Source organism: Hippopotamus amphibius, chromosome 2, assembly GCF_030028045.1.
Source record: "Hippopotamus amphibius kiboko isolate mHipAmp2 chromosome 2, mHipAmp2.hap2, whole genome shotgun sequence".
Classification (NCBI taxonomy): domain Eukaryota; kingdom Metazoa; phylum Chordata; class Mammalia; order Artiodactyla; family Hippopotamidae; genus Hippopotamus; species Hippopotamus amphibius.
The window spans coordinates 81,765,656-81,789,062 of record NC_080187.1 but is presented as its reverse complement, the minus strand read 5'-3'; the positions used below and the strand labels follow the sequence as shown (position 1 = coordinate 81,789,062).

The following is a 23,407-nucleotide window of genomic DNA, read 5'->3' as shown; positions in this document are numbered from 1 at the left end:
ATAAGGAATTGAAAACTCCCAGATAAGTTAATCTATACCAGCTAAGTTTAAAATACCCAAAATGATAGGAGATACTCCCCAAGTGGTAACTAAATTGACAGCATTATTTCAGACAAGGTTACACTAATGTTTTTCTTCATATGTGTCTATTTCCTAAACAAGCATGTATTTTCCTTACTCGGTTAAAAAAAAAAAAAACAACCACGATATGTACTTACTTCTGAATAATTTAAATCAACCTTTATTTCAACATACACAGCAGCAGATTTCCACTGAAATCCCCCCCCACTGCCAACAAAGAAGATGATCAGCTCCATTCACAATTCAGTGAGTTCGGGGTTACGTGGTCCAGCAAGTCGCATTTTTTAAAACCCTTACCCCCAAACGTTCGTCAATTTCGCCTACATGAACACAAATACGCTCTCCCCTCTAGATCTTCACACCATTCTAGAGCTCTGAACGCCACGTGCCTTTTCAGTCCTCCGGTGGCTTGCTGAGCCCCCGGGCGTCGCCGAGAGGGGGTCTCCGACTCCGAACTCGGTCTGAGAACTCCCCAGGAAGTCTCCCCTTCACCAAGAAACGCTTACCTGGTTCCGACTCACTCGACAACCTCGTCCTCCAAAGTCGCCCGCCATCCCCCACCCCCTTCCCGCCGCAGACCTGCCGACCCACCTGAATCGGGCTCCGGCCGTAACGGTTCGGTGCGTTGGCCGGCGCCCCCGCCTCGAGCAGCGCCTGCACCTCTTCAGCCCGGCCCCGGGCGGCGGCGGTGGCCAGCCTGTCAGCCGAGGTCTCCATGCTGCTCCCCAACGCTCGCCCCTCGCTCCCTCCCTTCCTCCCGCCTCTGTGGAGCGCGCGCGGGCGGCCCGCCTCGGCGGCTCAGGAGCTGCCCGCCCCTCCTCTTTCCTCCTCCCGGGACAGCGGAAGCGGCCCCCCGACTCGGCTCCTCGCCTCCTCCCGCGGAATCCTTCCACCCCGGGGAGCGCCCTCCACGCGTTCTTCCAGGAGGCGCCCTTTGCTCCCAACGCGCTGCGAATGAGACACCTCTGAAGTCGCCCCACTTCAGGCCTCCGCAGTCACGAGTCCTCCACCCGCCCGGGGGAGCACCGTCCGGAAGCGGCCCGCGCCGGGAGCGCCGCAGAGCTGCGGCTGGAGGACGCCCAGGGCCCTCCCACCTGCCCCCTCCCCTAGTCCCCGCCGCCCTCCTCCCAACGCAGCCTCCCCACCCCCAACAGAGGCGCACGCGCGGCTCGGAGCGAGCTCACGCCACTAAAGCAAAATTCCTCCCGTGCCAGGCATTAGAGAGCTGCACAGGATTCCTAACTGCCGAGTTCGAATCAGTGTGCCTGGTGTCAGAGGCAAAGTATTGCTTCCTCTTTTAGGCAGAAGACACGGCCAGCCTGTCCTCGCGGTAAGAGCCCAGGATCGGAATCACCCATCCCACCACGAGGCTTCCCTTCTTTTAGAGGACACACTGCCCCTCCACCACTCAGCACCTGGATTTGGCGCGCTGGCTCTACTGTGTCAGAAATCCCAGCTCAAACGCTCATTTTGGAGAGTGGGCTCACCCGCCAGCCACAGCCTCCCTCCCTTCACACACATGAAAACGGATGTCAGGAGACTGCGTTTCCTAGGCTTGCACAATGCCTAGTACTAGTGCCTTCTGTACAGGCTGGCTTTGAGAAGATGAGGTCTATTTAATAGGGATGGTGGAGATTTCTGCCTATAAGCAGATAGGAAAGTGGCAAGGGAGTCACTGGACTGATAGGCTCTGTTCTTAATAAATAATTCCCCCTAGACCAGAAAAAGTGCTCAGCGCTCTAGGGGCAGAGTTGCATTCAGAGTTGATTCAAAACCAGGCTCACACACTGTCCTAGCGCCCCGCTTTTGTCTCGCCCTGTACACCTCTCCTTCCTACTGGAAAAACCTTACAACTTTCTTAGTTATAAAATGGGGGGATAAGAGTCGTCCCTACTTCATAGGACTGTCCTGAGTTTTAAATGAATTGATATACACATAAGCATTTAGAACAGTGTCACACATCGTAAGCTAATGCCTGTTAGCTCTTAAATTATCCATTTTGAGGATTCTTTTGCAATTTTCTTATAAGACACGCAGAAGAAAATGATTTGGGTAGAATTATCAATATTACATAAAAGGGAGGGCAAGAAGACCTTAATCACTGAAACAATGATGGACAGCCTCCAACAACCAACATATTTAATGAAAGGTTAAACACAATGAAGAGTATACTAAGCAAAAGAAAATCCAACAAGGTTCTAATTTATCCTGTAGTTATTGGTTATTTTACACACACACACACACACACACACACACACACACATATAATTTTTTAAAAGATTGGGTTGCCCAGGCTTTGCAGATGCCTTAAGCACATGTTTAATCTGTCTACTAGATAACATAGCTCTGTTTTTTTTGTTCCCACCCCACCCCAGCTCTATTTTAAAAGTTATGTTTCAATGCCTGCTTGACTCCTCTTGAAGACCCAGAATACCTGACTGTACTTTCAGTTGCTCTTAGCTTAGGCAACACACAAAGTTTTAAATGATGCCAATTAAAACACTTATGGGATGTCAAATCCACTATAAAAATCCACAATGCATCACTATGCCATTTATATCTTCCTCCAGGCACCTCTCAGTTATTAGGGCAACAATGGTGTGGAAAAGTCGAACTGTGGTAGAGAGCATAAAATTCTTTTAATGAAGCTTAAGGTATTGTATCGTGGGGGAAGGGAATAGCTGTTGTGGTGATGGGATGGAGGGAACAGATTTCCCTTGTAATATGTCTGGCTTTTTAGACTAATATCAAAATTAGTTTCCATCACTAAAATAATGGTTCTTAATATTAGGGCACGGAGAGTAGGCCCTTTGGAGAACCTGTTGAAAGCTACATACCCTCTCCTCAAAAAATAAAGTACACAATTTTATTTAAAAAGTGTGTTCACTGGCACATACAGCTTTTAGGGAATTCAGAAATTCCTCTAAGACTCAACTATAGATTCCTACATCAGGAACTCTTTAAACTCTCATGCAATATATTGGACTGTTGTTGAAGGAAATGGGTGATGGAATCATATAAAAACATCCCTTGGATGCATTATATACAAACATGGAGGCTGACTTTCTTCAAAAGCAGGTTTTACCTGCCTAAGGAGGCAAAAGACCTCTATGCAGAAAACTATAAGACACTGATGAAAGAAATCAAAGATGATACAAACAGATGAAAGGACATACCATGTTCTTGGATTGGAAGAATCAACATTGTGAAAATGACTGTACTACCCAAAACAATTTACAGATTCAATGCAATCCCTATCAAATTACCAATGGCATTTTTCACAGAACCAGAACAAGAAATTTTACGATTTGTATGGAAACTCAAAAGATCCCAAATAGCCAAAGCAATCTTGAGAAGGAAAGACGGAGCTGGTGGAATCAGGCTTCCTGACTTCAAACTATACTACAAGGCTACAGTGATCCAGACAGTATGGTACTGACACAAAAATAGAAAGGTAGATCAATGGAACAGAACAGAGAACTCAGAGATAAATCCATGTACATATGCGCACCTTATCTTTGACAAAGGAGGCAAGAATATACAATGGAAAAAAGACAGCCTCTTCAATAAGTGGTGCTGAGAAAACTGGACAGCTACATATCAAAGAATGAAATTAGAACACTTCCTAACACCATAAACAAAAATAAACTCAGAATCAATTAAAGACCTAAATGTAAGGCCAGACACTATAAAACTCTTACAGGAAAACATAGGCAGAACACTCTGTGACATCCATCAAAGCAAGATCCTTTCTGACCCACCTCCTAGAATAATGGAAATAAAATAAAAAATAAACAGATGGGACCTAATGAAAATTAAAAGCTTTTGCACAGCAAAAGAAACCATAAACAAGACGACAACCCTCAGAATGGGAGAAAATATTTGCCAACGAAGCAACTGACAAAGGATTAATCCCCAAAATATACAAGCAGCTCATGCAGCTTAATACCAAAAAAGCAAATAACCCAATCCAAAAACAGGCGGAAGACCTATATAGACATTTCTCCAAAGAAGATCTGCAGATGGCTAACAAACACATGAAAAGATGCTCAACGTCACTAATCATTAGAGAAATGCAAGTCAAAGCCAGTAAATGAGGTATCACCTCACACCAGTCAGAATGGCCATCATCACAAAATCTGGAAACAGCAAATGTTGGAGAGGGTGTGGAGAAAAGGGAACTCTCCTGCACTGTTGGTGGGACTGTAAGTTGGTACAGCCACTATGGAAAACAGTTTGGAGGTTCCTTAAAAAACTAAAAATGGAACTACCATATGACCCAGCAATCCCACTCCTGGGCATATACCCTGAGAAAACCATCATCCAAAAAGAAACATGTACCGCAATGTTCATCACAGCACTATTTACAATAGCCAGGACATGGAAGCAACCTAAATGCCCTTCAACAGATGAATGGATAAAGAAGATGTGGCACATACATACAGTGGAATATTACTCAGCCATAAAAGGGAATGAAATTGAGTTATCTGTAGTGAGGTGGATGGACCTAGAGTCTGTCATACAGAGCAAAGTAAGCTGGAAAGAGAAAAACAAATACCGTATGCTAACTCATATATATGGAATCTAAAAAAATGGTACTGATGAACCCAGTGACAGGGCAAGAATAAAGATGCAGATGTCAAGAATGGACTTGAGGACACAGGGTGGGGAGACGCGAAGGGGAAGCTGGGACGAAGTGAGAGAGTAGCATAGACATATATACACTACCAAATGTAAAATAGATAGCTAGTGGGAAGCTGCTGCATAACACAGGGAGATCAACTTGATGATGGGTGATGACTTAGAGGGCTGGGATAGGGAGGGTGGGAGGGAGTGGATATGGGGATATATGTATAAATACAGCTGATTCACTTTGTTATACAGCAAAAACTGACACAACAGTGTAAAGCAATTATATTCCAATAAAGAGCTTAAAAAAAAAAGCAGGTTTTAGACATGTATGCACTAGATCTGGCACTTACAGTAGAGTTCTCCAAAGATTATGGCATTCTTGAGTGTGGCCCCTTTGTTCTAGAAATTGACCCCATACTTCACTGGAAATCTTGTGTAAGTAAGTAGTTAATGATAGTATGAAGGCTTTCCTAGTTTTTCTTTTAAAGAACTACCAAACTCCCAACTTACTTGTGTATATTAGCTCAGACCTGAGGGGAGAAACCTCAGAAGAAAGAAAATATAAAGACCAGGATCTTGGTGCTGAATATGCCAGTCTCAGATTCCCCATTTGTAAAATGGAGTCATAATATATTTCATGGATTAATAAAATAAGATGATGTATGTCAAAGAGCTTTAAAAATTCTAAAGTTTGTTGGTTATTGTTATTTCCCTCCTCAAACTTCCTTCTCTTCCTCCCTGAGAATGTCATGGCCTTATTACATTTGTGCTGTGTTGGTAGTTTAAAAAATCTATACTACAAAATAAAAATTTGTCTCAATTATGATCAGTTTTTTAAGATTATTCATTTAAAAAAATGAATGTTTATTCAACAAGCTCAGAGGTTAAGGGTATAGTATTGAGTGCAGGGGGGCTGGGTAGAAGATGTTAAACATGGGCTTGACTTAGAATGCCTGGGTTCAAACCTAGACTCTTCACTTAATCACTTTATAACAAAGTAACTTAATGTACCCGGACCTCAGTTTTTTCATCTGTATAACTGGGATAATAGTACTTCCTCAAACAGTTGTGGGGATTAAATGAGGCATTGCATGTAATGCATGTAGAAGAGCAAAGGGAAGCAGAGGATGACACAAGAAAATGACAACGGAACCAAACTTATTCTGGTGGCTTAGGCAAAGTCTTCATGGATGCTGAAAGCTCACCTTGAAAAGTGTAGCAGTATAAAGATGTAAAAGGAGAAGAAAGTGGTGTTCCAGGCAGAAGTGAGAGCAAAGAAGTTTGGAAAAACTGTAAGTAATTTACTGGGATGCATGGTGAGAAGCTGGAAAAATAAACTCCTGGAAGAAAAGCTTGCAAAGGAGTCTGCTAAGTGCTGCTCAGATTGTTGGGAGGAAAACCAGGAGTGAATGGGATGTCCAGGAAGTGGGGACACTGTGTGTAGGCTATTCTTTCACAGGTGAGCTGTGACAGCTCAAGGTAGTGTGTGGTGAGGGGAGGCAGAGGGAAGGTGGAAGAGGCCTGAGCACATGCTTACCCTAAAGGAAAAGTGCCAGGTGACAGGAAGAGAAAAAAAGAGAAATTGAGGACATAGGAAAGATAGGGTATTTCTGAGGACCTGAGGCCCCTAAAGTCAGGAAGCAATGGAATACAAGGCGCAGGGAGTGATCATAAATTTGGATGCAGGAGATTCAGCTAGATTTGAGAAGGGAGAAAAGATCAGGGCAGGGAGGAAGTTGAAACACTTCCTTCTGTGAACAAAGAGGTTGGCCTGTTTTCAGTGATGATAAGATGGTGGGTTAGGAAGTGAGAGTGGTGAAGGTTTAGGATATCTGTTATGAGGAAAGAGGGATGGGCTAAGTCAGACTTAGAAGCCTTTTCATCAGCCTGGAGAACCCAACTGAGGGTAGGTAACACTAGAGGAGCACTTGACTTTTATTTAAATGAAAGGAAGCCTTGCTGCAATGGTGGTGCTCCTGTGACCCTACAAATCAAAGAATAGTAATTCTAGATGTGAACATTAATTCAACAAATCACCAGAAAGAGAAAGAAAGATACTTGAGAAGGTAGTATTCTAAAATTAGGTTCTGGTTCTTACAAGGCACTGCAGGATTGGCAAGGTATGATATGCATGATATGCAAACACATCACATGAAAACTAACACTTTATCAGGAAAATAAAGGGTATTGGATAAACAGCTCTGAATCAGGACCATGTGACAATGCTGATTTGACTATTTAATGACATGCTTTTTGACTGTGAAATCCTTGGAGGCTATTCTTAGCTTCCCATTATCTTTAAAATGGACTCTATCTTGCTCTACCTTCATATCTCATGAGGTTATTATATCAAGTGAGGCAATACACACAAAAGCATACATCTCTTTACCATATTTAATATTAGTATTGTTATCAAGGAATTGTTCAAGATATAGTTTGAGGTTAAAAATAAAATATATATAGAATACCTTTGGACAGATACAGAAAAGTCTATTAACTGTAGGGAGAAGAAACAGGGAACTGGGATGATTTTCTTTTCACATTCTACAACTTGTATTGTTTGGGTTTTGTACTATATGCATACATTAGCCATCTAATTAATTAAGTAAACACAACACATTTTATGAGACAAATAAGCATTGCTTTTCTGAAAACCATCATTCACAACTTTATTTGACAAAGAGTAGCTGAGTTCATACTATACGCCAGGCACTTGGCTTTAAATTGTGGATTCAAAAAAAGAAGGGTCCTTAGTCAAGAGGGTAAGTTGGTAACAACCATCAACATGTTTGATTCTCTAGGGGAGGAAGGTGGTCTGGAATTAGGATGTACCCTTTAGAGGAGCCTACGTTAACTACATTAAGGAGAAGGAAGATGCACCCTGACAACTGACACTTCAGACCTGTGTTACCAGGAAAAAGATGTTGTGTTTCATGGTCTGCAGAAGATCCAATAATTAATGCAACCTCCTTAGGAAACAGCTTATCAAATCAGATATGCTCTGTTAACAGAGCTTCTGGACATAGCTGGTTTAAACCTGAATAGATGAGGTCTAAGGTTGAATGTTGGGTGTGGTAGAGGATTATTTGAAGGCTAACACAATGAAAGAATAATTTCATGCACCCCTTTTAATATAGAAGGAGTTAATAAAGTAAAGAAGACCCCAGGCCTAGCTCCACCACCAGCTTTATTACCTTGAGAAAAGTAATACTTTATTCTGGCTTTGATATCTCCATCTACAAAGTGGGCATAATAACTGTGCCTCAACAGATCGTTGTTCAGCCAAGAAAAGGGCCCCTCAAAGTGTCCCTGGGTAAGAATTCTGAGGGCTCAGTGTCCAATCTGGTTATCTTAAATGGGAAAGAAGGACTTTCTTGGGTGAAAAATGGCACAAAGAATGCAAAGTTTTCCTTTAATTATTTATTTTTCTACAAGGATAAAAGGTAACTTTAACAGAAAGGGAGACCTCTGAGAAAAAGAGCAGATCTCTGTAACAGGTTAGTTGAGAAAAGGGAATATGCCCCTAGGGATTAGATCTTTGGAAAATTCAAGATGGAAGATGTTTTATTCTCCTTTTTTACTATTCTCTAATTAAATTCCATACAGCACAATTATTGAGTATCTGCTATGAATAAGGCAGTCTTTTAAGGACTCTATGATATCTCTTTACACTTTCACTCAGAATTATTGTAAAATTTATCTTCCTGCTCAAACAGGACTTGGCAAAGAGCACAAAACTCAAAATCCCTTTAATTTATTATAAAACTGATGCATAATTATAGGTAAGTCCCAATTTTTCAGTCTTAGTTTCCAAAGTATTAACTGGGTATAGAATCTGCAGTATTTATCATTTTCCCAAGATCATTTTGAGGATAACTTGTAAGTGTATTACATGTTATATAGCAGATGTCTTTCCTAAATTGTGTGCAAAACAAATGTAATTTTAAACCTATGTAAGGAGTTTACTATTAAAAATATCTCTAGAGTGGACTCTTGTGAAATGAGGACTCTTTGCAGCTCATGAAAACAATCACTCCCTAACTCAATTGTTTTGTAAATGTCTGCTTTTGTTTGTTGAGAAGTTTCTTTTGTTGAATTACTTATGCCTATCTGTGGCTACATGACCAGCTGAAAAAAACCAGAAGACTAGCACTGTATGTGTATGTGTGTGTCTATATATTTATCAGTAGATATAGTATGTATTTGTATGCCTACATGCATAATTCGTTTACATGCACATATATGGAGAATTAGAATTAGCCTCATCCTGAGGGACAAAATAAGTAAAGCATATAATTAGAGGAGAGAGAGAGATGGAAAGAAAATTCATTCAAAGTTGCTAAGAAAATCATGACTAACATTTACTGAACCCCAACTATGTGATAAGCATTAAGCAGCTTTACATATATCATTTCTAATCCCACGACTGTCCTGTGGGCTACAGAGTATTATCTTTCCTTCATTAATCAGAAAAAAAGAAGCCCAGAGTGCTTAAGTCACAATGTACAAGGAGATGGAGTTCAAGCTTAAGGTTCCCAGTTCTGTCTGAGAGGTACACACTCTCCCTTTTATGTTTCCCTGCTGACTGATCTGTACAGTACATGGTGGACAACTGAGCAATGCTTCCTTTTCTTTGAGAATTGTGCCCTCAAGCAGGTTGTAAATTCTGGACCAAGGTGACAGGATGTCCACTTTTGGGGATTACTGTGCTTTTGTATGATTATTCTTGGATAATAATACACATAGTGACAGAAATTTCAATCTTGAAGTCCCTCAAAGTCACTTAATCCAGTCCCCTCATTTTCGAATGATTTTTCCTGATTATAGTTCACATATGTAAAAAATATAAGAAATGAGCTTCAGAAAGAAAATGAAAATTATACTACACGGAAACAGTAACAACATTTTGAAATATTTCCTTCCTGTCTTTTATTCTTGCTTAGTTCTTGTGGATATAATACAATTTTGAAATGAGATTTTCCTCTCACTCATCATTAGAGTATTTTCCTAAATTCTCCAAAATCGCTTTATAAACACTACTTTTAGTAGCTGCAACATACTCTGCTGGGGTTGGAAAAGTTCCAGTTTGCCTACTGATGCCCCTGTTGTCAGATATTTAAGGTGTTTCTAATTGCTACAACACATAGTATGGCAGGTTTTCAAAAAGTCTAAGTCTTGTGACATGTATTGAAAAATTGCTTTTCAAAAAGCTACCCCTTTGATTTACAGATAAGGAAATGGAGGGTTAGTGCATTGCACTGGTTACCCAGCAAATGAGTGTTTCCTGCAGATCTTAAGCCCAATCCTCTCTTCATGTTCTTTCTATGGCCACAGCTACTTACTCTGACTGCAACAAATGTGGTTGGTGAGGATGTCAACCACACCCTTAAATAATAATCTTGGAGAAGACACAAATGCAGCATGGGTAATGGGACAATCTTAGTCTTTATACTCAGGTAGCCCTCATCCCTCATTTACCAGTTCTGTAGACTTGAATAAAGTACACAAACTTTCTGAGCCTCCATTTCCTCACCTCTCAAAGTGGGGAATAAAACATATCTCATAGGATTATTATAAATAAAGAATAAAGGGAATAAAGAATGTAAGATATAGAAAAATCTAGGCACACAGTAGGCTCCCAATAAATAGAACTTTTTTTTTTTAAGGATATGACATTTACTATCATCTTATTCATTTAGCCCATCAAAGTCAATTTCCTCTTGGGTATTTTTTATTACTATACATTTTGGCTGGTATCTGTGGTTGGAACAAGCAAACACCCTTCCAAAAGGTGTGATTAATTCTGTCTTCCTTGAATTCTAACCCGATGAAAACAGAGCTTCTTTGTAATAAAGTTGGCTGTGTTATATTAAAAGTACTTCCACAAAAACTTTCATTAAATCATGGGAAGTGACAATGGAGTGTGTCACTGCATTCATTGCTACCCATCACCATTCCTTGGAGAGCAGTTCAAGTAGAAGGTACAACGGGGAAACTACAGGCAAAATTGAGAAATTGTAAAGTTTACCTTCTCTAAATTTCTATTTCCAACCTCCTCCTTTTTTCTCAGTGATGAGACAGTTTTTCTACTTTCAAACGTGTTGATCTTGTAGTAGCTAACCTAGAACAGGTATAGTATTCCATTTCTGCCTATCCTGCTGATGTCTGTATGTGCTAGTGTAGCCTTGAGAAAGTGAAACTCACAGAGAAGTAACATGGTATTCAGTTTTCACTCTTGGTGGGAGTTGAGTGTTCACAGCTGATTGATTGGGTTTAATGATGATTTAGGATATTCTGATTTGGGGAATGTCTATATTGAAGCTTTCCTCCTCAAAGGGAGACCTAGTTACCACCCTCCCCACAACTATCCTTTACGAGTAGCCTGCCTTCTTGGGGCTCTAGAGTCTAACAATTATCTTCAATTTTTTTTTTTCCTTTCCTGGACTTCTGAAGATTCTGAAGTCAAACTATCCTCTGATATTGTAAAAGATCCTAAGAAAATTTTCTGTGTTGGATCACTCTTCCTGGAGTCACATTCTTCACCCAATATGGGATTAAACTCCTCTGGAAGGAATCAACTTTATGATGATACACATCAATCCTGAATAAATCAGAAAATGCTTCCTATTCATGTTTTAGCACCTTTCATTTACAGATTTAACATTCCCACTCATATTTTCCTTTGAGTCTCTGGGTTGAGGGTATAGTTTTATATTTCTCTTTCTTATGGTTAAGATGATAACTCCCAGACTTCATTTTTTTAAATGGCAATGATAACAGAATATACTTTATGTTTTACTTTGCACTAATTCTATATACCTTAGACAATTTTGCCTAAGGAAGTATATTTAACATATTTTGTCTCTTTAATATCCTGCTAAATGTGAATAAGAAGAGTTGGAGATCACCTTCCAGGGCAGACATTTTGAAGGTTTTGAGGATGACTTTAATGCTTCTTCCCCCTTTTACATCTCACACACACACACACACACACACACACACACACACACATGCACGCATGCATGCACAATTTTTATAGTAAAGAATTTTTAGAAAATTCTGTGCCAAAACTATTGATTCAGGTATTCAGACTGCAGCAATTTTTCTGAAGCAATCAAGAGACCATTACCTCAGCGTTCCCTCCAAAAATTATTATTTGGGGTTATCTTTTTTTGTAGTTTATTGGCAGCACGTTTTCTTCCCTAGAAGTACATAAAATAATGGTACATCTTGGATTCATCGAAAATTGGTAGCTTCTTTCTCATTTTTTTTTAATTTTGCAAAATTCTCCCTAAAGTCATTAAAGCTAAACTTTTCTCACAGACTCCCTACTTTGGTAGTGCACATACTGAGCCTACTCAGTAATCTAGAAATGCCCCGGTTTTATGTCCTATGGAATGACACTCTTTAACACCTACTGCTTCTAGTAGTTTGAAGACAAATTACAGTGGTTGCCTGGCTCCAGCCCCACGTGGCTCCAGCAGCCACAGCTGGGGCTCCAGCCTCCACTAATAGGCTCAGCTACCTTCCAGCCTGAAGGCCTCATCAAGCCAAGGCCATGGCTTAGCAGCTCAGCTATTCCTGCTGCCAATTGCACTCTGTCCTGGTCCAGTCCTAATGACTAGTTTCACAGAATGGAAAAAGGTGCTAAGTGAGATTTTTCTCTTCCCAAAATTAGTGTGAAAGATACTCTATGATGGCTTACTTAACGACTATTCCCCGCTTTATTATTCCATGTAATCCCCTATTACAGAGGTTGGGAAAGCCAAACGCTTGCTTTTCCAACTTCCCTTGTTACTGTGGTAGCCACGTGACATAGTTCTGGCCAATGAAACACATTCTGAAGTCCGCTGGTGGAGTGAGGGAAGGAGGGGTCTGGGAAAGCTGATTTCTTGCTACTCTGCCTCCCAGTGCTTTGCCTTGAGCTTGGATGTAATGGCTGAGGCCAGAGAAGCTCTTTTGCAACCGTTAAACAGCAAGATAAAGACCCACATGCCAAGGAAGGCAGAGGGGGAAAATAGAAACAGCTTCAAAGTTATAGTTATGTTTTTAAGAAATGTTAATGATATGGTGGCTATTTTTCTAGAAGTCCTTATCTTTTAGTGATCCATGCTGAAATATTTATATATTAATGCTGTGATGTCTATAACTTGCTTTAGAATAGCCCAGTGGGGGCTGCTGGGAAAGTGCGTGTAGGTATAGATGAAACAGGATCAATCATAAATAGATAATGGTTGAAGACAGACATACACACATCTTCTCTTTGTTTCTGTGTATGTTTCAAATTCTCCATAATAAAAAGACTGAAAGATTTGGCAGACACTACTTCTGTGATCAAGTTCAACAATCCCAAGGCTAACATCAGTGAGGATTAATCATGTTGATATCATGTACCCCCAAATCTGATGCAATGAGAAGGGCACTCCACCTTTGTGGTATCTTTCCTCAAACCCATAATCCCAGGCTAAGTATGAGAAAACACCAGTCAAACCATATTGAGGAACATTCTACAAACTGACTAGTACTCTTCAAAAGGTGTCAAGGTCATGAAAAACAAATGAAGACTTAGAAACAGATAAGAAAATCCTAAGGAGACATGAAGCCTAAATGCAATGTGGTACCCTGGACTGGATTCTGCAACTGGACAAACACATTACTGCGAGGACTGATGAAATTCCAAATCCCCAAAAAACCCCCTGTGCTTTAGTTAATTGTAATGTACCAATTTCTTACTTTTGACAAATGTTCTTTTTTTTAAAGAACTTTTATTGAGATATAATTGACATACAATAAACTGCATATATTTAAAGTGTACAATTTGATATTCTTTTTCTTATTAGTTATGTATATATGGCAATCCCAGTCTCCCAATTCATCCCACCCCATATTTGGGGTTACTGAATTTTTTGATAAATTGAAGGCAAGTTAATAAATTTTTTCAATTTTCTAAAACTAATTTAATTTGTTATCTTTGAAAACAGAGGTTCATGACTACTGTTTAATACCCATTTAATAATTATGAATACTAGAAAAGTTTAGAATCACATTATAAAGGCCATTATATAGGGCTTCTGTACAAGTTTACACTGATTTTCTGTACAAATTTACCTGACACCTTGGAATATGCCAGGGATTTGAATAAATATATTTTTATTATGATACGCATATTCTTTAAAATAGAATTCAGGAATTTCTAGCTACTCTAAATAATTAAATTATAGTTAAGAAGGCATTTACTGTAAAAGTAAACTAATGTGCTTCTAAGGGTGTAGTTTAATTAGGCACTTTAACAATAATTAACAAATGTATGTGATGAATTGAAAGTTTACAATGTAACTTTGCATATACTATTTTATCTAGTTCTTACTGGATGAATACTATAGGGTACCACCTCGGGTTTACAGATGAGAAAATGGAAGCATTGAGAGTTTTAAGTATTTAGTACTACCACACAGCTAGTAAGTAAAGGAAATGAAATCTAATCACAGATCATATATTCCAAGAAAGTGACATTTCTACTTTGTGTTTTAAGTGATTCCTATCTGGTGCATAGGTTTCCTATTGATTGCTCTTAAATCGAAGTGGAAGTGAGTAATAGATATTTAATTTATAAGGGAGTTTTGAATTAGTTTTATTCTGGGCAAGAAATAAATTTCTGAAAGAAGTTAATCTTCTTGTCTTATTATGAGATTCAATGGCTTTTAGAGCCTATAAAGACTTCAGTTATTAAACTGCCTTATTTTTCAGAACTTTTTCATTCACCTAATCAATATATATTTGCTAGAACATATGTGGCTGATGCTGAGTAAAACAGAGATCCAAGGGAGTTAAGCAACTTACAAAACAAATAACTATAAGAGATGTAACTGAAATGTCATATGTGTATATATATATATATATATATACACATATGACATGTATTCACTCAAGAGGCAGTTATAAAGGGCTAAATTAGGGCATTTGGGTTGAGAAGCATACGTAGCTCAATTTGGCACAAGTTACTAGTCAATGCCTCTTGACAGACCATGCAACCTATCAAAGCCTCAGTCTCCAGTCTATGAAATGAAAGAATAAAATCCCTTAAACATAAGGATAATGTGAGAATTAAGTGAGATAATGTAAGTTATGTGCTCTATCACTGTTAAACTCCTCATAATTATTTTGAGCAAAAAGAGAAAGCTTGACCATATGCTTTTAGAAGAAAGTTTTAATAAGCTTCTTTTAAAAATTGTGTTACATAAAATATAGTTTCAATTATTCAGCATGTAAACTGAATGGAGTAAAATTCAAAGTGTCCCATGTTGCTTGCATATTTAACAATTATTTCAGAGTTAAAATATATTGCTAGTTCTACAGGTTGGGAAAGACTTGCAACTGGGGGGATTCGTTGTTTTTGGATAGTTGCTGTTTCTTTAAATTGGGTGAAAGAGTTGTACAATTGCTGAGTCAGATGATCTGGCAGCCTGAGAGATTCAGAGCAAGAAAATGGTGGCACTCAAAAAAAGAAAGTAAAACGTAAGTTTTTCCCCCTAAAACATCAGCAAATTAACAGGTGTAACATTAGAAAAATGCAGTTTAAAAGCAGAAAAATTATTATGATAATTTGGAAGGTGTAATATTTTAGTTTTACTGATAATTGCAAATTATTTTTTAGCTTACATTATTCATGTATATTTCCCCCTCATCAATGTGCTTTTACATACACAAAGACCCATCATTTTGTCTATAAGTGCTTTATCCTGTTATGGCTACATTTTACTGCAATTTTGCCTTGATCATAAATAAATATAATTTAAACCTGTGAAATACTTCTATGTTTTCTTCTTATTCTCTCACATAATTTTAGGTTGTTATGTTTACTACCTGGTTTCTGGTTTGGAAAATAAAATAAAATGAAAGAACTCCCTTATTACTTATTATTCTATCTATCTATCACCATCCATCCTATGTAAACAACAGTAAGCATATATAGTGTTTCAAAAAGATGATGTCTTTTGTGGAAATTTTCTGTCTGATGCTACAAGCATTAATGCGAAAGTATATCCTGTTACATCCTTTGTCCCAAAATGTGTTCTGATTGCAGAGATCTGGCGTCTAAGAGATAATCTTTTCCAATTCAGATGTAGGATCATGTAATAATAATAAAGGGTCTCCTTCATTTGGTAAAATAGCTCCTCCAATGATTATTCAGATTCTCAGTGTCCTTCCTGGGACCCAAAGTGTGATTCTAAAATTTTAAATCTTATCTAAAAGCTTTAACCTCAATTTAAAAATAAATAAGCAAAAATAAGGTTAAAAAACAGCAATGTTGGCCATATTTGTCCCAATAAGCCACCTCCTAACAGAATTCCCCTTAAATGCTTTAAAATGCAGATCCTTGGGACGCACAGCAAATCTACTGAGTCAGATATTCTAAGAGTGAGCTCCAGAAATATGTATTTTAAACAGCAGCCGAGGTAATGATGCTGCTATAACCTTCGCCTTACTTCTTTAACTTCTCATTATTCTCATGCTTAAATTAAGAAAGCAAGGGCATATTTACTTACACCACTCTGATTGCACAATTATATTAGTTTCAATTTGTCTAAGATATTATACATCTTTGTTTTTGTAATTCTGAACCTCTACAATCTACAAAACTTTTCTTCCCTGAGAAGACACTCCTACTGGCTTTGCAATTACTTAAATAAATTCTGAGATTTTCTTTTTGAAGGTAAAGGGGAAAACTGAGAGCTACCTGAAGAAGAATTAAAATGTCATTTGTATTGTATATTAACACATATATGTGGAATCTAGAAAAATGGTACCGATGAACTGGTTTCCAAGGCAGAAAGAGACACAAATGTAGAGAACCAATGTATGGACACCAAGGGGGGAAAGAAGGGAGGGGGGATGAATTGGGAGATTGGGATTGACATATATACACTAATATGTATAAAATAAATAACTAATGAGAACCTGCTATATAGCACAGGGAACACCTCTTCACTGTACAGTAGAAACTAACACCACATTGTAAGACAACCATACCCCAATAAAAACAAACCAACAAAAAAACAAAATAAAAAGTCACTTGTGATAAAAAATAAAAATCAACTTATTCTTTTTCAAAGGACTCTGAGGTACTGTAATTTTAAATGCTATAGTTGACATTTTAATTTTTTCTCCTTTATTACTTCTTTCTGATTATGTAGCTCTAGCCAACTGCAACAACCATTCCAGGGTTTATGAAATATAAAACTGCACTAACAGCTGAGATTTTCTTCAATCCTCTTTGCTTTAAAAAACAAATGTTACTGACATTTAGTAAATTCAACAATTGTCAATACACATGCGATTGCCAAACACACACTAAAATACCATGAATTAGGATACGGTGACTCCGCAGGGGCCCCAAATTGGTGGGCATTTTCTAACATGGAGCAGAATCTTTAAAAGGACCTTCCTTCTCCTACTGAACAGTCTTTATTTATTCATAAGGTTTTCTCCATCGGTTGGCTTACTGACATAGAAGTTGGCCTTATTTTAATATTGACTGGTGTTTTTCATTCCAATAAATTATTTCATTTGAATGTCTTAACTGAAGGAGAAAGTTTTCAAACTTGAGGGAAGCTTCAGCATAAGAAGAAAACTATTGAGAGACATCATCACTAGATGATGAGATGGGTCATTCTTTATACCACCTTCCACCCCAGACAGAGAAACAAAGAAAATGAGGCCTTTCAACACTCGCAATGTAATAGCCGCTGAGTCTTGGAAGGGCACCTCGCGGTCCCTCATCCCGTCCCTCGCGGTGAACCTGTCCCAACCGGCTCCCTTCCGTCCAGAAAAAAAAAAAAAGGCCTAGTCAGTTTCAAGCTGGGGGCGGTGACCCAGAGATGTCCCCTGTCATACCTTGCACCCCTCCAGAAGCCACGGAGCCCACTCAGACTCCGCCTGTCCCCGACCCTGCCTCACCCAGGGCAGCCCCCATCTTGCTCTGCGTTTAACCCCTGCTCTGCTCTGTTACTCTGAAGAACTATTACCTGCGGAAATAGTTGGGGGTGTGCGGTAAGGCCCAGGGGAGGCTAAAAGTAGAAGGGGTGCTTTCGCGGAGTTGGGTGATAAGTGGGCCAGTGTCTAACTCTTGCTAGAGGGTCCTACCCCAGCAGCCAATAAAATCCGAAGCATTTCTAAGAATTGAGAGGGTGGGAAGATGAGTCGAGGAGGGTGGTTAGAGTTGAGAGGTGAAGGAGGTGAGCTCCGAGCAACTTTGAGTCTCACTTCCTACTTTGGGGTCCTGGGGACACCCGTTGCGACCCCAGCCCAGCTCTGGGAAGCGGCTGGTAAGACTCACCTTGAAATTGTCCAGAGAGGACTTGGGAGCAGGAATCCTGAGGAGGGGGCAAGAGTTGGGACCCGAGAGGCCTAACACCCAGGTACCTTGGAAACTGGTATAGCCACCCACTTATTTATTTAAAAACGAACTACGTTGTGAATAGGCACAACGTGCCCTAGAGTCAGAAGTCAGAACCCTCTCAAGGGCTTTCTCCAGACTTTAAAGCCACCTTCTTATACAGGATACTTGCACAACTCATTTTCCTCACTCTTTCTCACTCCTTCCCCAGCTAACGCTAAGCAAGCTCTTAGTTCCTCTGTACTGTACGAAAATAACTTTTTTTCTTTTCTTTTTTTTTAAAAACTGGTGATGGCCATAGCATTTTGAAAAACACAAACGTATAACGAAGCAATAGAAGATCACCAACCATCCTGAGGAAGCCACTATAAATATTTTGGTACATTGTGTGTGTGTGTGTGTGTGTGTGTGTGTGTGTAGAGAAAGATAGAGAGAGAGGGAGAGAGAGAGGAAAAGTAAGAATAAGAATTGTTTACTGTTTTAAATCTTGCTTTAAAAAAATCACCTAACTTTATAATGTAATAATTTTATATTCTATTAAATAATCTTCAAAAACATGATGACTGTCTATAATATTCCAGATCTGAAATATTTCAGACCATAACTCCAGAGTATAGGTATACTTTCACATAATTTAACAATGTGATTGCTAGAATTTTAGGCACTTTTCAAATTTTTGCTACTATTTATCTGTTTGTACTGCTCTTCGTCAGAATCTTTCTTTCCTTAAGACAATGCCTACATATAGAAAAACTGAATTAAAGTATACAGATTTTTTTTTTATTGCTGAATATTTTTTTAAAAGAACTTTTATTGAGATACAGTTAACAGACAATAAACAGCATATATTTAGAGTGTACAATCTGGTATCCCAATCTCCCACAAGTTTTTGATACATAATGTAAAAATGTTCTTGTCAGTGAGGTGTTTAGGAAAGTGCATTAATCTTCAGTCAATAAACAGACACAATATTAGTCATCAGATCTGTGAAAATCAGAATTTAGAAAACTGTAGGTTTTTTTAAGCTATTCAATATTATAATTTTATGTGTAGAAAATGAAACTATACCCATTGTTTACATAATTGAAACTGCAGAAATAGAGCACCATGAAAACTTTTTATCAGGTTGAATTCTGGAGCAGAGAGAAGGATCCTCTGGCCTATGGTGTTTTAGGGTGGATGGAGGCAAGTGAGATTGTCATGCTTCTCAAAAAAGACTAAAGGTTTTAAAAGGGCAAAAATGCTGGGCCAAATGTTCAGCCTTCCTTTAAGAAAGTATTTTTGAGATGATATAGATCACTTTACTATCAGGAGTCATTCACATTTTGGGAAAATGCTTTAGCTTAACTCTACCACGGTAGTTAGTGATGAACTAAGATGTAATTAGCAGACGGTTAAAATATTGTTGGACATAGACAGCAATAGGCTGTGTTGTTGTTACCTTAGGATGAGAATGGACTTTTTAAAATTCAAGAGTCCCCAAAGAAGTAAATGAATATTGTCTTGATTTCTGAAAGAACTACTGTTCACTTAGAACATAATACAAGCTAGGGATCATGTACACATTGGGAATAATGGTTTATGCTAACTGTATAGTGCTTACCTTGCGAGGACACTATACTGCTAAAGGAGGGGAAAATCCCTAAGAGTTCCCAGATAGCAGTAAACAAATAAATATTTAATTCCAGAAAAATATGACTATTTTGTAAACACATCAAGGTAAATGTTATGAGTCAATTAGTGTAATTCATCAGGCATGTGTGGATAAAAAACTAGTAATGTGGAATTTTATTATATACAGTTACCAGTTATATAAAAAAGTCATAATAAACATATTTGCAAAACTCTAAAAGTATGTTAAAATAGTAACACGTTACAGGTCTGCATTAATATTAAATAATTCATACAAGTTAATTTTTAGCACTGTGGCTCTGAAGGACTCGTATAGGGGTCCGAACATAATTACCACCCATATATATTCTTAAATCAGTACAACTATAGACATAATCTATATTAATGTAAAATATATAATTATGTCATTTATAATTAATACTTCCAGATGTTTATGTATGTGTAAAATTTCATATGTGAAGTTGGAGAATTGCATATATTTTTAAAACCTATTCTAAGTCATGTGTTCTGTCTTCAGATATTTGCTGAAAATTGAGCTTTTCATATAGTCAATGCATTTTTAAATAACTTCACTCCTCAAATTTGACTTATACCTAAATAAAAAGAAATAAATGGCTATTTTCAGCGAACCTATCATTTTTATATTTTTAACACTTTATACAATAAACATATTATAAAATGAGTATTTCTGTAACTTAAAATAATCACAATATTATATTGTGTATGCCTAAAATAGAAAACATGTAATTATAGTATTTGCATAGATTAAATTTTTCTACTTTGTTACTATAGATTTTTGGATGCAACTTAATAGTTTAAATAAAATAGCTTTACATAGAGAATAATATTAAAAACTAAGATATTCAAAAACATATAGTGGCTAAATGCGTGCTTGTAAGGATAAAGCGCTGTTAAAAAAAAAAAGATCAAGTTAATGTTTTAAAATGAACTGAAATCAAGGCCAGCAACATGCCTTGAGATTCTTCACAAGCTCCTTCTACTAATTAAAAAAAAAAACCCTGAATTTTAATAATAATATGAAAAAGAAAACGTGTACTTTTCCCTATAAATTGTTTGTAGATTTTTGCCAATAGAAATTGAGGCACCTGATTAAACATTGATAAGTGTTAACAGTTCTACATTTACATATCAAAAAGCCTATTAACGTTACAATAAAAAATAATGCCCCCTATGCTAACCTTTGTTTTTCCAAAACACATATTCCCCGGGGAAATAATGCCACAAGGAAACTTACGAAAATGAAGCCTCAATAAATTGTTTTTGGATTTATTATCCAAGTTCTAATTAGAACTCCATACATTGTAATTATATATATTTATACATTCTGGTCATAGGAAATTACATAGACTAGGTAAAGGTTTTTCTGATGTGAGGACAAAACTACCTAGAATTCTGTTTTTCAAGAAGTAGGCCTCATTTTGGGCCTGTTAATTGGGGCCTGAAATGACTCAAATATGAGGGGTGTGATCCTTAAACTCCCCACTGTAGTTCTGTGTTCTGCTAAACATACGGGCATTGTCCCGAGTGCTTTAGATATACCAGGCCTCTACAGAAGAAACCTCCGTCACGCTATGAAAGTCAGTCTCTCCACTGACTGCGAAAGCAAGTGATTTCTCCTCTTAGCAGTTCCTGATCCTTCGATCAATGTTACTATTGGGAAGTCAAACTCTGTGCGAGCCCCCACCCTCAAACCTCCACCACTACTGGAAGGAGGGAGGGTTGACCAGGCAGGAAGACTGGGGAGAAAAAAGGCGGCCTCCAGAAAACTAAGACCGTTAGTAATACTTGCCTCCAGGGAGCAATAAAGTGCCTTAGAAATACACCTTGTGTGTGTGTGTGTGTTTACTGATTCCCACTCAGGAAATTCAGGAGTGACTGACTTCTAAAGTGGGTTTAGAATCTCTCGGTTTCCCCCAGAGTTTCACGGGATTAGGAAGGTGTGTGAAGGGGTCTCTGGGCTCAACATATTGGGAGAATCGCACCTCTAAGTAACTGTAACCCGTATGGGGAGAAAGTGGAAGGAGCCTTCACCCCCCCCCCCCCCGAAACAACCTCCTCCAACCTCGTCCGGAGATGATTTATCTGTGTATTAGATTACATCAAACAAAGTCATCCAAGGGCCGATTACGCCCGGGATTTTCGAGGCCTTTCCTACCTGGTCTAGGATGCGGTTGCTGCGCTCTGCGCTGGCTCCTCACTAGCATCAGCACGAGGTCCGCAGCGGCCCGCACACCCGGCGCTGCCCACTCACCCGCTGGCCGCGCGATGTGCACGACGAAAGCCCTGACTCGCGGCGGGCCGTACGCGCGCCGAATCCGCACGGTGATCAAGAGCCGGCGTACCATGTTCTTGCCGCCGCGGAGCTCGGCGGCCGCTGCGCCGCCTTTTGACTTCAGAGGTAGGCAGCTCGGCGCCCGCCCCCCGATCGCAAACTGAGACCACGCGCCGCCCCCAGCCCATCCCCGCCCCGCACGCGCGCACGCGCCTTCCCTGTGCACACCCGCTCGCCCCCGACCTCCTCGGAGCTCAGAACCGTTCTGAGCCCAGCGCGCGCTGCAAAGGCGGGCTAAGGCGCCTAAGCGGCGCGCGCGCGGGTAGCTCGCGTCCTCGTTCCTCTCCCTCCCGCCCACCTCCTCTTTCCCGCCCTGTCCGCGCTCCCCCCCGCGCAGCCACCTTCCCACCCTCCGCGCGGGCGCCCCACGCGGTGACAGCTCAAGGTCCTGACGCTACAACGCATCTCCAGGCAGCCCGCCCCCTCGCAACATCCGTCATCTGACCCGGCCATATCAGGAACCGCCGCGGTCCAGCTCGCGTTCCTGTTTCCCTGTCCCCCTTCCTTTATTCCTCGCGCCCCACGCTGGGGGTCCTCCCTTTCTCCAAACCGGATTATTTAAAAGAGAAAAAGAAAGAAAAAGAAAGCAAAGTCATCTCACGGCTCTATCCGCCATTCAGGAGGCTGGATGTCAGTTTTAAAAGAAATGGCGCTATGCTCCACTTCTAGATTTGGGAAACGGGCAAATTAAAGGAAACTGCTGCGACATCTGGACACTGCGTGGCGCTGGCGCCGCTGGAGCGGCGGGCCCCGCGCCGGACCAGGTAGGCGGAGCCGAACCCCAACCCCTGATGGGTCGGGGCGCCCCTTCCCCTGTCTGTTCCCCGCGTTGCGGAGGGCTCTGGGTTAGGCCAACAGTCCATTCAGCAGGCAATTTTTATTTTCGGTTTTAACATCCCGCTCAGCGAAGCATCCGAACGCTTCTTCCTCTTTCCTCCTCCCACGGTGCTCCCCTCCCCCACGGCTGCTCCCCGCTCTCCCGTTGTCCCCGCTTCTACTGCTTTTTCCTCCCGCAGCCTCCTCCTCCTCCTCCTCCTCCTCTCCTCCTCCTCCCGCTCGGCGCTCCGACACCCTTTCCTCTCGCTGCCTGACGCCTCAGCGTGGTCCCTCTCCTCTTTCCTCCCCTCCTCCCGCTTGCCCCTTTTTCTTCCACATCACTGAACCTTTCTTTCTGGACACCCCCCTTCCTCTCCCCGCGCCGCTGTAGTCCACTCGGTACAGGAAAAGCGGGGGAAGGAAAGGGAAGAGCCGCACAAAGGAGGGGTGAGTCGAGGACACCGAGGCGGCCTGAGGACACGCAGGGGCCGGGTTCC

The 23,407-nt window shown here is 40.1% G+C and overlaps 1 protein-coding gene across 4 annotated transcripts in view; it reads right to left on the bottom strand.

Moving 5' to 3' along the window:
* LOC130843972 (cyclin-dependent kinase inhibitor 2A-like) overlaps positions 1-22,408 on the bottom strand; it is a 28,187-nt gene extending 5,779 nt beyond the window's left edge. For 2 of the 4 annotated variants that reach the window (XM_057719916.1, XM_057719915.1), the window contains exon 1: positions 673-960. In XM_057719916.1, coding sequence (XP_057575899.1) covers positions 673-798 — 126 coding nt within the window. In that variant the 5' untranslated portion in view covers positions 799-960. Of the gene's footprint in view, positions 1-672; positions 961-21,917 lie in introns of those variants that run through there. The other 2 variants (XR_009051110.1, XR_009051109.1) reach the window with 2 other exon arrangements.
* Positions 22,409-23,407: the final 999 nt, after the last annotated feature.